Source organism: Myxocyprinus asiaticus, chromosome 36 (assembly GCF_019703515.2).
Source record: "Myxocyprinus asiaticus isolate MX2 ecotype Aquarium Trade chromosome 36, UBuf_Myxa_2, whole genome shotgun sequence".
NCBI lineage: Eukaryota > Metazoa > Chordata > Actinopteri > Cypriniformes > Catostomidae > Myxocyprinus > Myxocyprinus asiaticus.
Window position 1 is genome coordinate 29,776,698 of NC_059379.1, and position 17,846 is coordinate 29,794,543.

General features: G+C 41.0%; 1 protein-coding gene across 1 annotated transcript in view; it reads left to right on the forward strand.

The window, feature by feature from the left end:
• Positions 1–10,486, forward strand: part of LOC127427298 (anthrax toxin receptor 1-like) — a 45,770-nt gene extending 35,284 nt beyond the window's left edge. The window contains exon 18 of the mRNA XM_051674805.1: positions 9,662–10,486. Coding sequence (XP_051530765.1) covers positions 9,662–9,913 — 252 coding nt within the window. The 3' untranslated portion in view covers positions 9,914–10,486. The remainder of the gene's footprint in view (positions 1–9,661) is intronic.
• The last annotated feature ends 7,360 nt before the right edge of the window (positions 10,487–17,846 follow it).

The following is a 17,846-nucleotide window of genomic DNA, read 5'->3' on the forward strand; positions in this document are numbered from 1 at the left end:
TTTAAAAAAAATCTTTAAATATTGAGAAGAGCATATTATAGATTAAACCGTCAGCCATCATTCCCAAATGAACATTTATAACATCAGCAAGGACACCTACATTTTCTCCTTTGTAAATTAAAGCTTATAACATTAATTTATGTATTGATTCATAAAGGCAATAGTAAATGGAGTTCACAGAGTCATATTGAGTGCATTATGAGCAGTTCTGTTCGCTCACACTAATGATATCAGGTGTGTAATCACTATCAAATGACGCTTTTCTCTTTTCAGCTGACTGTGATAATCATTTACCTCGATTCCGATTCAGAGTCTCCACAGTTTTCAGTCACCTCACTGTGTAATTTAACAGTTTTTTTTGTACAAAAAACATCAGATAAAAATGCTTTGCAATGTCAGTCGTCATTCCAGCCCATGTCAGAAATATATACATTCCGGTTATGAGAATGTTTTGCCAAGAACCGCACCTTTCACAGCAATCTCCCATTCATTCCTATAGCAAGTTCTGCAAAGCTTGTCAGAGTGAGCAACGGTAATCAAGGGGGCAGAGGTTACCACTTTCTACAGTGTAAAATTGTGCACAAATATTTTTGGCTTTACCTAGCCTCCCTGTGTGTCCATGCTGGGTTGAAATGAACACTTTGCTTTTTTGTACAATGAGAAGGTTAAATATTGCTTCGGTTGAATTCTTTTGGTTAGGTTTAGAACTCTGCAGTACGGAATACTTGTTTGTCTGACTTCTATAGTGTATCATTATCTCCCCTCAGTCTGGTTTTCTCATCTGTGCCCTGGCTAAGCACTCTTCCTCATGCCTTTACATTCAGTCTAACAATGCACTGGGATCAGTCTCTGACGTGAAACACAGTGGGGTCAGGACTCTCCATAATTATACCCCACCCCTGCCCCCCTCCACCCCCTCACACACTCACTCTGGGGAAGGTTAGAGGATGAGGTCATACAGTATACAGAGCTGTCTCCACAAAACAGCCACATCAAACAGCTAAGACATCGTCTTGAGACTTACTTCAGACTGCTTTATGACCCCCGATATAATTGCAGATGTTTCAGGAGGTCATTTTCTTCTGGTGTATTTATTTCTTTGCCATGAGGGGAGGACTTCATAAACAAACAACCTTCAAAACACCTTCTTTACCTCTCTTGTAATGTGCCCTTAAACGATATTTGACAAAAACGTCAATGCGAAACTAGGTTCACAAACAATTTTACTTCTGTAAAATGTTTCAGTGAAACAGAATATTAAATGGGAATAAAATATAAGTCGGCACTTGATTTTATCCATTACGCATTGATTAGGTCATAACAAGTGGTCTGTTTATGACAGAGTGGTTGCAGAGGTTTGGTTGAAAAATAAGAGGGATTGCGGGTTTCAGGCAAAAAGGAAAGTCATTTTAGAGGAGGGACAACTTACTACATTTTGCGGAAAGATCTCGATGAATTTAGCACTCACGGTCACGCACACATAAGCATTGGATCTGTGAGTGACACTGTCGAAGACACTGTCATTTTCCCTCAGTCACAGCAATAATGACAACATGGATGATGGACAGATACAAGGAAAAATAATAGAAATGGAAAATATGCATTTGTCCTTCGCTGTGTATTCTTAAGCACTTTATTAGCACTTTGTAAGGTAAAGCAGAGGCGTTGCTTGAGCCCTGAAAGATTTTGGTCTAGCCCCGAATGTTTTCTGTTCGGAACTCCAGAGCAGATCACTTCACGTGCACCAGTGGTACTGTTGCTGCCTTCATGTGGTATCGGAATTTTCCTACTTCCCACCTCTGAAGTGGTAAATACAAGTGCGTCATGTTCACCTGCTTTGTTGTCGGAAGAACAGGAAACATGGACGATGCCAGGTTAATTCATTCATATTTCTTGAGGAACTTTTATTTTGACACCATAGTACATATCACTCAGTTAGCTTGCTGACGATAATAGAATTTTTTTCAAATTCAAGCTATTTTCACAACATAAAAACGTACAACATGCATAGAATGGTTGCTGATATACATAAATTAATATGACCAAAATGGCAAATGCTAGCAATTAGCTGTATTTAGAAAAATGAACAAAACCTGTCATTCCCTACAGAAACTGTACTCCGCCATGTTGAAAGTTTAGGACTTCTCCCATCTCAGCAACTCGGGTATCATCTAGAATTCCAATTTCCCACTTGAACTTCCGACTTCGCTGGGTCATTCATGTGCTTGAAGGGTACACTTGAAGGGCACATGTGATGGCTCGCGCCACGCTCACATGAAAACCAGGTGTAACAGATGTTCATATTTGGGTCAAAAGGAGGAAGCGGGACACGGCGATTCCAACTCAGGAATGTCACTTTTTATTAACAGAAAATAAAAAGTGAAGCTTCAGTTCAAACACACAAACAGCTTCTCAGCAGGGCTCTCTCCCCCTTTCGGTGGATTGGGCCATCTTTTATCTCCCCAGACTCTCACTGTGAACATGGAAATGGTAATTAGTCACAATTCATCTCAGGTGGATGTCCTTACAACTTTCCCTCTCCCCAGATGGGTACTTGAACACATCCTTACCTCCACATACCCCCACCGCCCGACACAGGCCAGAGGAACCGTCCGGACTGCCCACCCCCCCCCCCCTTTTCTGGAGAGGAAGTCCACGACAGCCCTCTGTGCCCTCGGTCTGTGGACCGCCTCGAACTTAAATGGCTGGAGTGCCAGATACCGATGGGTGATCCGGGCTTTGGCATCCTTCATGTGGTGGAGCCATTGGAACGGGGAGTGGTCTGAACAGAGGGTGAATGCTCGTCCCAACAAATAGTAGCGGAGAGTTAGGACTGCCCACTTGATGGCCAGACACTCCTTCTCTATGGTGCTGTACTTCATCTCTCTCATAGAGAGCTTCCGTACAGCACCGGGCATCCTCCCCCTCCACCACTTGGGACAGAACAGCACCCAGCCCCCTGTCCAATGCATCCATCTGTAAAACAAAAGGGAGAGAGAAATCAGGGGAATGCAGAAGCGACCCACCACAAAGTGCAGCTTTTACCTGCGTGAAAGCTTGTTGGCATGGCTCCATCCACTGGACCGGGTCTGGGGCTTCCTTTTTAGTGAGATCAGTCAGCGGGCTGGTGATATCAGAAAAATTAGGCACAAACCTTCTATAGTAGCCGGCCAGCCCCAGAAACCGTCTCACCTCCTTTTTGGTCTTGAGTCTCGGGCAGGTCGCGATCACTGCGATTTTATCAATCTGGGGTCGCACCTGCCCGTGACCCAAGTGGAACCCCAGATACCATACCTCCACCCGCCCAATTGCGCATTTCTTTATGTTTGCTGTGAGTCCTGCTTGTCACAGCGACCTCAGAACCGCCCTCAGATGCTGCATATCATTCAAATAAGTAGCGGCATACGCAGCGTGCAGTCTGAGGACTCAGTCCATACGACGCTGAAACATAGCCGGGGCCCCAAACAACTGAACAGAAAGGTCACAAATTGGTGTAATCCAAACGGTGTGGAGAAGGCCATTTCTCATGGGACACCGGCATTAAGGGGATCTGCCAATATTCCTTTGTCAAATCCAGTGTAGAATAAAAGTGAGCCAAGCCCAATCAATCGAGCAGTTCGTCAATACAAGGCATTAGATAAGCATAAAATTTTGACACCACATTGACTTTTCTATAATCCACACAGAACCAGAACGAGCCATCGCTCTTAGGCACCAGAACCACCGGGCTGGCCCAATAGCTGTGGGATTCTTCTATTACACCCATATCAAGCATGGCCTTTAATTATTCCCGTACTACTTGTTTCTTGTGTTTGGGTAAGCGGTAGGGATGACTACGTACCACTACCCTGGGGTTGTCTCGATGTGGTGTTTTATGAGATTAGTGTTGCCGGAGAGAGGCGAGAACATGTCAGAGAAATGATTTTGCAACCTGGCAACCTCCATACGTTGTGACGGCGAGAGGTGGTATCTGCAAGGGACCGGGGTGAACTGATTGGCTTTTAGACTCACCTCTGGACCGAGCTCCTCCCTCTCCAGAACTACCATCACCAAGGATGCGGGGACCACCTCTCTCCATGGTTTTAGTAGGTTGAGGTGGTAAATTTGACAAGCCCCACCTCTATCTGAACACATGACCTAATAATCGACTTCCCCAACTCGCAGTGACCTCAAAGGGCCCTTGCCACTTTGCGAGTAATTTAGAGCTCGATGTGGACAGTAATACAAGTACTTTATCTCCCGGTGCAAATTCCCATAGCCGAGCTCCCCTGTTATACTAACGGGACTGATGTTCTTGAGCCTGCAGCAAATTCTCCTGTGAAATTCACCCCAGTGTGTGGAGTTTTGCAGGTCAAGAACGTATAGAATTTCATTTTTGCTTTGTGAAAATCCCTCCACCCAATTTTCCTTCATGATGTCCAAGACGCCATGGGGCTTATGCCCATATAACAATTTGAATGGAGAAAACCCTGTGGAGGCTTGCGGGACCTCTCGCACTGCAAATAACAGGGGTTCAAGCCACTCCCAATTCCGAGCATCTTCGTGCACAAACTTGCAAATCATATTTTTTAAGGTCTTATTAAATCGTTCGACCAAGCCGTCCGTTTGTGGACGGTACATGCTTGTCTGAATAGATTTAATACCTGATAATTCATACAGCTCGCGTAGTGTACGTGACATGAAAGTAGTGCCCTGGTCAGTGAGGATTTCTTTAGGAATCCCCACTTGGAAGATTATTCTGAAGAGTGCCTCCGCAACGCTACGTGCTGAGATGTTGCGCAGGGGCACTGCTTCCGAGTATCGCGTTGCATAATCCACCAGAACCAACACAAAGTAATGCCTGTGTGCCAACTCTGTCAAAGGGAACCTCGACCAATGGAAGAGGGTGCAATGGCACTTTTGGAGTGGCCGGCGGATTCACCAGCTGACATTCGCAGCATGTCTCACACTACCGGCTAACATCCCGTGAATGCACGGCCAAAAGAAACGGGCCATGAGACAGCTTAATGTTTTTCCCCTGTCCCAAGTGACCTGCCATCGGACTATGATGACCCGCCTGGAACAACATTTCCCGACGACTCCTTGGTACTAACAACTGTGTTGAATCTTCTTTTGTCTGAGCATCCTGTGTCACTCGATATAACCGATCAAGAGTCTCGTCTCGCGTCTGCTTCACAGGGAAATCCCTAATGGGAATTCCCCTAAGGGCTGGGGAAGCCGAGGCTTCTCGTTACAACCACAGCCTCAATGTTATGCTTTTGACCCCGAAATAGTATCGTGATGATCACTGCAGGATTATCGTAAATATCCCCGTGCACACACCTCACCTTCACCCGATTATTTGCATCCAGTGCCCCATTTTGAACCAAGCATTGATGAATGGAGGTTTGGCTACAACCTGAATCTACCAAGGCTTGGTATGTACCCCTCTAATATTCATGGGTATTTGGTACGTCCCGGCTCGATCGGGGGTGGCCTGTGGAGTGTTGGGGACCTGGATCAACGTCCCCACCTCCATCACCGGGCACTGTTTGCAGACATGTCCCGGCTCCCCGCAACTCCAACAGAGCGGCCCAAACCTCATGCCCACACCACTGGTGGCAGATTCCCCCACCTGAGAGGAAGAGCTGGTAGAGCCGGGGGAGAGAGAGACAGGAGTATTACTGCACCCCTGAGGCCAGGGCACCGGTGAAGTGATCTGCCCTGCTTCATTCTATTGAATTCCTGGAGCACGCTTGTATCAACCTATAGTATGACAGAGTGGATTACATATGCAAGTGAGACATCGGGCTTCCCTCGATATCATGGTGTAGATGACAAATGTATGCAACCCATTTGAATTCTACTGAGAAATTTGTAGTTTTAAGCACCGTGGAGGAAATCAAACCTCTTGAACAGAAAGCCCAAACATTACAAACAACACAGAGGAGGAAAAGAGAGGTTAAGTTTTTCAAATTACACACCACCCTTACTCAAATGTATCACGAGTTTACAGCAGTAACAGTATCTGTGGTATTTTGATTTAAAAGGCAGAAATATGATGTTTAAATTAAGCAATCTATGAGGAATCTATTAAACTTCAATTTTATTACAACTGTGGCAGTTGTAGTTAAAGTTTCTAAATGTGTTTAGGTCATGTGGTTTCATGTCATGTTATTTCCTGTTTCCATGCCATGTTTGTTACTGTTTCCTGGTCATGTGATATCCTGTTCCCCTCATGTTCATTGTGTCTGTTTCCCATTGGTTCATAGTATTGTTATTGGTTCTATCATGTCATTGGTTTATGCTCATTGTCTTGTTATCTTGTTTAGAGTTCTGTTTGTTCAATGGTTTATGTTTCCCATGTCCATGTATTTAAGTCTCATGTTTCCATTGTATCAGTGTCAGGTATTGTAAGTGTAACATTGTTGGATTGTTTAAGTAGGGTGACCATATTCTGGTTTTCCAAAAAGAGGACCGGGGGGGGGGGGGGAGGGGAGAATATATATATAAATAAATAAACATTTCCAACATTCTTTTGAATGTCCATGTACTAAAATAAAATATTTAATGCCATGAGTGTACCTTCATTTACTATTACTATAATTTGGCCATGGAAAATGAAGCAATGTGATAACAATTTTACCAGGTCGCAAAAAAGTAGTCCGTTAATTTACCTGATGAACTTTCACCTTTTGCTGACCCTTTATGCTTCGCAGAGCTAATGTGTGCTTCTAAATCACTTGCACCTTTATTAGCAACTGACACATAAGTGCCAGCTTTACATTTCATACCTTCTGCTTCCCACGGATCTCGACCTGGATGAAAGCATGGGAATTTTTTTGTGCAATTCTTCTTTAAATTTGCACTTTTATTTGGGCATTGTTTCCACTCAGCTGTCATTTGCTGCTACTGTCAAGCAACTGTTTGATGCCGGACACAACAGCGGTTCGCACGTTCACGGAGAGATTGACAGGCAGGAATTTGGCCAGTAGTTGCTGCAAGCCTCTTATAATCGACCAATTGGTGTGTGAGAAGGCGGGACTTACAAAGAGGGGTTAAAGCAATGCAAATATGCACGCACACACAATTAAGTGTCAGACCAGATGCACATCATAATGCAACTAAAGCCGAATCCCGGACATTTTCGCAAATTTAGAAATCCTGGCAGGACGCTTTTTTAAGGTCTGAAAAAGAGGACATGTCCAGGAAAAAGAGGACGTATGGTCAAGTCAAGTTTATGTTAATGTTTTGTTTCACATTTGTAGTCACATTTTGGTTTTCACGCTTCATGTAAATAAACTGCACCTGGGTTCTTTACTTCATCGTCATAGTCTGCCTGTCATTGCCAGCATCGTTACAGAATACCTGACCACAAAATGAACCCAGCAGTTCAGCTTCTTCATTTACATCAGGGGAATCGTTTCCTGGAAGAATATGTAGAGGACTTTTGTGCTCTGGCCAGCAGGGTCGATTTTAATGAGATTGCCCTCAAGGACAGTTTTCGCTTTGGGCTGAATGAGCCAATCTCCTCCTTGATGCCAGGTGGTCAGAGTACCTACAGCCTGACTCAATTTATCGACCTTGCCCTACTGATATGTGGTTCATCGTTCACTGTGGGGGAGGTGGACGCCGAGCCAGAGTCCCACGTCATGGCCGCCGAGCCAGAGTCCCACGTCATGGCCGCCGAGCCAGAGTCCCACGTCATGGCCGCCGAGCCAGAGTCCCACGTCATGGTCGACGGGCCATGGTCCCACATCATGGTTGCCGAGCTTGTGCCACCTTCTGTCCCCGATCCTGAGTCAGCTCCATGCCATGTCATGGCCACGCCTCAGCCTGCTCCATGCCATGTCACAGCCATGCCTCAGCCTGCTCCATGCCATGTCACAGCCATGCCTCAGCCTTCTCCAAGCCATGTCACAATAATGCCTCAGTCTGCTTTGCCATGTCACAGCCGAACCTCAGTCTGATCCATGCCATGTCACAGCCAAGCTTCAGGCTGCTCCATGCCATGTCTCAGCCAAGCCCCAGACTGCTCCATGCCATGTCACAAGCAAGCCTTTGCTCCACTGTCCAGGCCCACCTCTGTTCCATTGTCCAGGCCTGCCTCTGATCCACAGTCCAGGCCCGCCTCTGCTCTATGGTACCATGGCCAAGTCAGGATACTGCCATACCATTTTACCACGTCATGCCATGTAGCCACATCAAGTCGAAGTTTACACTTTAAACTAAACAAAAATATAATCAAAATCACAAAGTGGTAAAAAAAAATCCCATATAACTACCTCCCATAAAATCCAAACATTTTACCCTCTCCAACTACTTCTATCAGAAAAACCTGCAGAATTAGTAAAGTTGACATGACATTTATTTGATGAAATGATAGTGAACACAGAATTATAATGTCTCTTTTGGTGCAAATACCCATCTGGCGGTCCGATGAGATTGCCACTCAAACCATAAGATCCTGTCGGAGATAGGAGGCAGGGGGCGAGGAGCCTACCCCCGTGCAGGATGAGACTCAACTGGTGCTGGTGGAGAGGTGGAGGTTGCCGTGTTGGCACACTGAAACACAAGTGGTAGATTGTAAGCAGTCTTTTAAAGCAATGGCTGATGTACTAGATAATGGCATGACGATGTACAGTTGTGAGTTCCCTTCTAGAACTATGCTTATGCTTACATTTTACCAGCCTCTTTTGCAGTGACTTAAAATCCCTCTATGACAACAGGTGAAAACTATATTTTCAGAGTTTGGACATGAACTTTATTACCACCAGCTTTTGAAGTCTCCAAACTGCAAATACAGGAACTGAGAATAGACTTTCTGCTGAGAATAGAGGTGCTACTAAACATCTAAGTGCAATGACCCTTTTCTCTTGAAATTAGCAAATTGTGCTTTGTGGCACTTCAGTACCATACAATACATCCACAGATTACGTGCATACACCCACAGATAAATCAAAAACTCCCACCCAATATGATATATGAGAAAATGAGATGAGATGTTATGCCACATCGCTGCACCTAATGTGGTCACGAAAATAGAGCCCCAAGTGTAATCACTTACAATACTATTAAATTATTTATAATTTGTTTCTGAACACATTATATAGAACACTGCTCTGCTGATTGAGCATCCCGACCACCCCAACTTAACAACATTGATTCAACCAAATCGCTCAAGCAATTCCATTTGGTGACTCAAGTGGTACAGAAAATGCACACTTCAGCTTTAAAGAAAGTAAATAGGGTCAATTCTGATTTCATGTTGACTTTAATGCAAGATCATTAAATATACATGTATGTTTATTTTCTGTTTAAAAAATATATATATATACAGATTTACTTATTAGGTATGTTCATGAAATCCAGGGAGTCTCTTTAGAGGAGCATTTGAGGTTATAGGGGACTTAGTCTTTCCATGATGCATTTACAATTCTGGGTGATTTCATCTGTGGTTTTCACAGGGCTCAGCCAATGTGTGAGATGTTGTATGTGTGTGTGAGTAAGAAATTAGCTGAGCAACGAGTGAAAGAAAGAACTGCTCAGATTTGGGTGTCATTGCCACAGCAGCATTCTGGAAAATAGGACAAAAAATGCCTGCATATTGGACAGCAGCCACTTTCAACAGAGAAGATGACCTCACTGATGTGCAATGTTTCTGTTCTTGTTCTTTCCTCAGGGCCGATGCATCAACTTTACACGAGTGAAAGAAGAGGCAGCAAAAGCCCCACCACGAGCTCAAAGCCCACCACCACCCCCGCCAGACTATCGCCCGGTTCCTAGCCCGGTCACGGCCCCACCAAACAGCCCACCTCCGAGGGGACCACCCCTGGCACAGTCTCCACCAGGTCCACCACCTGCCCGAACCCTCCCAGGACCACCCTGCCCCCCTCCAGCACGCCCCCCACCCAGCCTTGATGGTAGGCCATGAGAGAAAGACCCCCCTTCCCCCTCCAGTGCAATTCTTCCAAACAGCCAAAAAATACTCCTCTCACCAAAGGATAATAAAAAGCACGGTATTTATCAGTCAGGTTAGATTAGGATGTGGTGTGTAGTTTGTTGCTGGACAGCAAAAAATTATAAGAGCAAAAATAAATAACTGTCGTGACAAAAAAATTCAACTACTGAGTTTTCCAGAAGCAGATAAGTAAAGATTAAGAGAGATCATTTTTAGCTTTAGAATGACTGAAGTACTCCCTTTTTATTGAGGCTGGACATTTCAGGAAGAGTTTAAAGGATAGATTAGCTCGTTGCATTTGAACTCGTTGAAATTTTGGAGATTATGTCAAATTAAACCTGTATGCAGCGTTTTAAAGAAGCACATTTCCCAATATATATATATATATATATATATATATATATATATATATATATATATATATATATATATATATATATATATATATATATATATATATATATATATATACATATACATATATATATTTGTTTAAATGTGTGTGTGTATATATATATATATATATATATATATATATATATATATATATATATATGCCAAAGAAGCCAAAATTTCCACACACACCCAAAAAAAACAGCGTCCTGTACAGCGTCCTGTGCCTTGTGCCTCTAGGTTTTGTTTTGTTTTGGTTTGGTTTGTTTTGGTTTTACAGTTGTTGGGTTGCAAGCTCTCTCAGGTGAGTCTCTGACCCTGTTTCAAAAGGTGGAGACAATGTGACCAAAGAGGAACATCGTTGCATGTCACAGTGTAAGATGAATGCAAGTAATGAATGTCCAAAGGCTTGGTTTTGACCATTTCCTTTAGTTTCACAGTTCTTTGAATGTCTTGGTACATCACAAGATCATTCATTTTGGTAGAACAGTTTGTCTCAAAAGACTTGGTTGCTGGAATTTTGACAGATTCTAGAAGGTGCCAAAATAGGGTCTAAGAATGGTTTAGATTTAATTCTGAATGTTTATCTGGATGAATCTCACAAGACATGTCCAGGTCACATTTTACCCCAAAAGACAAAAAAATAAGAAATTATATTTTGCATAAAGAAAATGAAGCCTATTTTAGGACCATTAAAGGGACAATTCACCCAAAAATGAAAATTCTCTCATGATTTACACACCCTCCTGGCATCCCAGATATGTATGACTTTCTTTCTTCTGAAGAACACAAATGATGATTGAAGAATATTTCAGCTCTGTAGGTCCATACAATGGAAGTGAAAGGGTGCCAAAATTTTGAAGCTCCAAAATCCACATAAAGACATCATAAAAGTAATCCATATGACTCCAGTGGTTAAATCCATGTGTTCAGACATGATATGATAGTTGTGGGTGACAATCAGATCAAAATTTTTTTTTTTTCATAAATTCTCCTCCCTGACCAGTAGGTGGTGATATGCATGAACAATGTGAATCACCAAAAACAGAAGGAGAAGAAAGTGAAGGAAAAGGGACATAAATATTGATTTGTTTCTCACCCACACCTATCATATTGGTTCTCAAGATAAGGATTTAAACACCAGAGTCGTCTGGAGTACTTTTATGTTGCCCTTATGTGGATTTTGGAGCTTAAAAATTTTGCCACCCATTCACTTTGTATGGACCTACAGAGTTGAAATATTCTTCTAAAAATCATCATTTGAGTTCTGCAGAAGAAAGAAAGTCATACACATCTGGGATACCAGGAGGGTGATTCAATCTTATTATTAAAGTTTTTTTGCTTTGTGATATTATTTTTATGAGCAAAAAAAAAAAAAAAAAAAAAAAAGCTAATTTCTACATAAAGATGATACAACATATGCTAGAATGATGAATAAATACTTCAAAATGTAAATAATACATAATTTTTTCACATTACTCTAATGAGGATGAGATTTTTTATTATTATTACAGTAATGTGAAATCAGAAGGATGTGCAAAAAAAAAAAAAAAATAGGCTTCCTTTTCTATAAACAAAATATGGTTTAGAAAATATATATTTTGATTTTGGTGTGAAATATGACCCAGACATGTTTTTGGCAGGTTTCGTGAGATTCACCCATCTGTTTATTTGTTTTCTGTCGGTTGATTTATTAGAAAGTTTGAACCTCTCAGTGTATGCAAAGTCATGCTTTTTCTGTATTCCACAACTGTACTGTATGTTGATATCTTGTTTTCTTTGCATTTCATCATCAAACATATTGCAACTGCAGGGCAGTTCACGGCATTTAATTTATTATCCCCATGTCTTAAAGAAGGTACTTGAATACGACAAGGTGTCCTCTGGTAAACGCAGGATACTGTGCATGAAACCAAAAAATATAAAATGAAAAAAATCACTTAGATAATAACCAGTGCCTTCTGTGTTTGTTTGTTTTTTGTTTTTTAATTACCTTTCTTTTATACTTAATTCAAGTATGATACAGTAGCACTGTTTATACTTTTGTTCATTAAAAGATTGGTGCATGCATTTTATTTTCCCATCATTGTCAATTTGTAAAAAGGGACATAGAATAAGTGCTCAGCTGTGAACAAGCGGAAAACTTTCACCTCACCCCCATAAATGATCAAAATTAGTATAATGTGTCTTTCAAAGCTATTGATTTTATTTCATTTTTATTTTAATTTACCTTTATTTAAAATTAAATAAAAATGAAATAAAATCAATAGCTTTGAATGACTTTGATGGCAATAATTGCAACATGATGTTATAGGTTTTGTCTGTATTTCCATTTGGATTTATTTGGGTTTGTTTTCTTTACTTGTGGCAATCATTTGAAGTATTTTGATTTGTACTATTCCACAGGGAAAAAAACATTAAAAGTTGATAACAGAATTATAAATCACAATTATATTGTGTTATGATGTAATAAGTGTATTAACAACAGTACTCATGCATCTATTGAAAGGCTCATAAAATATTTTTTTTTTTTTCCACAGTATTAATAAAGGTTGACTTTCAAGCTCTTACTGGCAGTTGTTGGGTTATTGGGGGCTTTACGTGTGAAATGTTGTGTAACTGTGCTCACAAGACCCTCCTTAATAGGGAATTACTTTAAACACTCAAAGCTCCTTTTAGAAAAATGGCTTTCTGTTTTGCATATAGTATAGCTTTTGTAATAGGAATGAACCTTTTTGTACCCTGGCTTGAGTGTGTGTTGCATGAAGAGCAGTTTTCTTTACAGGAGGTCACACCCGTCATAACACAATCAGTCACAAACACACACACACTCACAAAATATTATTTATTATAGTTATCGAAAGACAAATGAACTAATTATAATGGTAATGGTATATTTTAAGGGTTCACAATATTGCACTAGTTAAAATAAAAGTAATTAATCTGAATTAACTGAATGTAGAGTAAGGCTATCTAAGCCATAATTTACTTATTAAATGTCTTATAGAAATTAATGTAATTAATGCTCTATTTCAGAGATCATAGATAAAGTTTACAAAATAACAACCAGTAATTAAAGCTAATTAGTATTGGCTTTACAAATCTGTTACTAATAAATGACTAGAATCTTCTATTAAAGACAACTTAGACTCCTGTCCTAAAAAGAAAGTTTAACCTAACAAGTTGTTTGCTGTGCACGTTTCAATTACAATAAAACACTCTGAACATTTTTAAGTTTACTGTAAATATTGGATGTGCCTAATAAGTGTCAAACAAATTAATTGTGTAAATGTTTCACTTTACAACAGGGAATCAAATAGTCTTTATTTCAAGATTTTAGAATTTCATTAGTAAAAAGTTAATAAAACAAATACTAATTAATAATAATTACTGCCTTAATATTTAAATTTTTCATTTAGAACAGGGGGTCCAGTCCACTTTAGAAAATTTTAGTAAAAGCCAATACTAATTATTCTCAATTACTGCCTTAATATTGTTTCGTAAACTTGATATAAGATCATTAATTACATTAAGTTTACCACAAAAATAAGATGTCAAATAAGTTGTAAATTATGGCTAAGACAGCCTTCCTGTTAATTATTAATTACTGTCTTATTCTTAACTATTGCATTATTGTGGACCCTTAAAATAAAACATTACCATTATTTAAGCAATATCACATGAGCAAGAGTGCTGTATGGCCCTACATCAGCATGATTGTGGGTGTGATATTGCTTTTATACAACAGTTCAACAAACAAGTAAATAAAAAAAAAAATAGGAAAAACTGAGGACTGTCACAAAAAAAAAAAAAAGAAATGCACTTAATAATAATAATAATAATAATAATAATAATAATGTTTAATTTATACAGCGCTTTTCCAAAGCAAACAAAAATACATCAAAATAAAACAATACAGTATACACAAAGCAAGGCAAGTTTATAAGCACAACACAACCAGGAGTCAAACATTTAGGTTGGAGTGAAAATGTGGATTTGCACATGTCTGACAAACAGTTCAAACAAAACAAGCCGTTGGGTAAAAAATTACATGACCATAGTAGTCCCTTGTTTAGTGAGGGCACCAAGCAACCCGCATCGATCCACTGCATCTCCCACTCCACAGAGCCGAAACAAGCACAAACTCCAGGACACCAGATGCTGAAAGGGAACACACAATGGTGACAGGCACCACGGTACAAATCCCCTTCATCAGAGAACACAGCCACACCATCCGCAGCAATCACGCCGCCTGGCAGGCATGCTGGTGCAATCAGGTAGGCCGGGTGAGACACCGCAACAGGCCGGTGGAATCAAGTAGGCTGGGTGAGACACCGCAGCAGGCCGGTGGAATCAAGTATGTCGGACGAGACACCACAACAGGCTGGTGTAATCAGGTAGGCCGGGTGAGACACTGCAGCAGGCCTGTGGAATAAGGTAGGCCGGGTGAGACACCGCAACAGGCCGGTGGAATCAGGTAGGCTGGGTGAGACACCACAGCGGCCGGTGGAATCAGGTAGGCCGGGTGAGACTCCGAAGCAGGCCGGTGGAATCAGGTAGGCCGGGTGAGACATCGCAGCAGGCCGGTGGAATCAGGTAGGCCGGGTAAGACTCCGAAGCAGGCCGGTGGAATCAGGTAGGCCGGGTGAGACACCACAGCAGGCTGGTGGAATCAGGTAAGCAAGGTGAGACACCGCAGCAGGCCGGTGGAATCAGGTAGGCCGGGTGAGACTCCAAAGCAGGCTGGTGGAATCAGGTAGGCTGGACGAGACACCGCAACAGGCTGGTGTAGCGAAGCAGCCCTCTCCACGAAAAACCACGAAAACAGGCAAACAAAACGTTGGAATGAAATCCAATAAAGTCCATTTTATGGGTGTGGGAATTGAAAAGAAACGTACATTTAAACAGCTACAACATCGAGATGGAACAAAACAAAAAACAAACAAACAGCTCTGATGTGAAGTGGCAGCCAAACACGCACAGCGTACTCACACCGGAAGTCGTGTGTGTGAAGTTAATACACTTGTGCATGGAACTACTTTCTTACGCCACAGATCAGGATCTGCCATTGCTAGTTCAAAAGATGTGCACAAGCCTCCATTAATAATTAGAAAACATCACTTTAGGACTAGAACTGACGGCTTGGGCTGTTTCTAACAAACAGTAAAGCTACAACTGTTTAACTTTATTTCACAGCTGTAGTGAAGTGTTAGTTTGCTGAAGATAATGGAATTTTAGTCAAATACATCCTATTTTCTCTGTGTAAAAATAGCGGTCTGAGCGGTGGGTCCCCCCTTAGTATTTCACTGTAGCCATTTTGAATGTTTACATTTCCCAGTGAGGACACTCTGGTATCCAATAGTATCAGAAAAGCATATATGCAGTTACTCAGTCAGTTGTGTCTCTCTGCTTTGATATGTCTTAATGTTGAAGCTGATGCTGTATTTCCCAGCTGTGATGTTTAGTAGTAATAGTAATCCGAGTGAGAGACAATGCTGATGACTTCAAAGAAACCGATCAAATGCATGTCAAACTTAACTGGCTCACAACACATTAAAATTTTCTTTTGCCACCTCCTGTTGGCTAAAAACTTTAATGTCACAGGGATAAATGAAAAGACACTCATCTAGCTGCTCTTATCTGCACCGCTGCTCTCTTACACTTTAGTTTAGAACAGCACAAACACAAGCAGAGTGAGACAAACAATGAAGCATCCAAGAGCTGATGTTCTGAGACATCAGTACTCATTAAATGTCTCTTATCCAATCAGATTCGAGGACTGGAACTAACTGTTGTATAAAACAATTACAAACTACAGAATGTGCCAATATTTTGTCAATTTTCAAGGAACTATTTTTTAAAGCTGCTATGGAAAAATACAGTGAAAAGTGTTATAACACACTGAGTTTTGAAATATCTACCAACTTCACTACATATACTGTATACTGATAGTGAAATTGTGAAATAATGATATTTGGAAATTCCAAAAAGTTAAAGCAGGGGCATATTGTGGAAGCATTAATCATAAGAACGATTGAGGGTAGAGTAGCTATGGCCCACAGAAGGCTGTGTCTAGAACGTAATCAAAAGTCTAGCGAGAGTCTCATTTGCTGTTACTATGGTTAGGTTTAGGGGTGGGAGTAGGTTTATGGTTTCTGTGGGACTCTAAACAAATGCAATAAAGTTCACACAGTGTGTGAACGTCACATGCTGCGTCACATGCTGCTCTCTCAAGACTTTCGATAACCTTCTAGACATGACCCCCACAGAAGGGAGAGGTGAACAATGGGAGACATTTTATGTTAAAGAATTATGGGAATACTTGGAATGAGGTGGGGCAAAGCACATGTGCTGTGAAGGCAGACAACTTTGACAACACAGGTGGAAGTGTGGTCTGATTTAGATATTAAAGAATATAAGTAGAGGAACTGAAAGTACAAAAAAGAAAGTACTTTAAGTTCTGAAAGACCACAGAAAGGTCACTGGACACAGAAAGCACACCCTAATAGAGTGCAAATGTGCCCGCCCACATTTCAGCCTTCTGGGTTCCGGAAGAATTTTCCCATTCTGGTCTTTCACAGACTATTCATGAAATCCTTCATAAGTGTTCTAAACCATGAACCAAACCAACCAGCTCCAAGCTGAATCACAAAATTACAAAGTTTAATTTGACAGAAAGGCAAAGGTATAAGACTGGGTACTTACCGTCTTTAATGAGGAAATTAACTACAATCCCATAAAGCATTGCGAATGACGTAATCTAATTAAAAATGATTGAAAAATATTTGATGTTGATTTAAAGTTTTTTATTCTAAGAATATAATCAATATTTTTTTATTTTATGGCAAAATATTCAGTCATTTTCAAAGATAATAGTTTTTTGAGAGTGTAGGGAGACAGACTGGATTGCGTCATTCACAGTGCACCATGAAAGTGGGCGATCACTGCAGAGCTCTTTCAGCGTGCTTTGTTCACCGCAGTTCTCTGATTGGTGGATTGTTTCCTTTCAGAATCATGGGTAGTGTAGTTCTTCACCAGAAATTTCACTATTAAATGTCTAAAATATTAAATGCCTAAAGAAATTCCACTATTAAATGACTAAAATATATACATTCCCTTATACATAGGCCTACAAATAAATTGTAACCTAATGTCTAGACATGAACATGTTATGTGTCAGCTACCCTTGTACCAGTACACCAAAAATAGCACCAGACGAAACTGTTTTAGTTACGTAATTGCTGTGCCATCTCTTTTTGCCTCCCACATGTTGAATAAGATGACATGTGGGAAAGCTTGTTCCTCTGGCCCTCTTTTAGCATTTCTGATAAGGGATGTGAGGTTTTGGCATTGCTACACATTGCACAATATTATCAAACCAGCCACACACACAGGGCCATTTCTAGGCATAGGCAAACTAGGTGGCAGGGTTGGGGGGCAAATCAGAAATACTTGCTAATACTTGCAAAACTCCGCCCCTTGTTTGCAATCTCGCCTGGGGTGTCAAATTGGT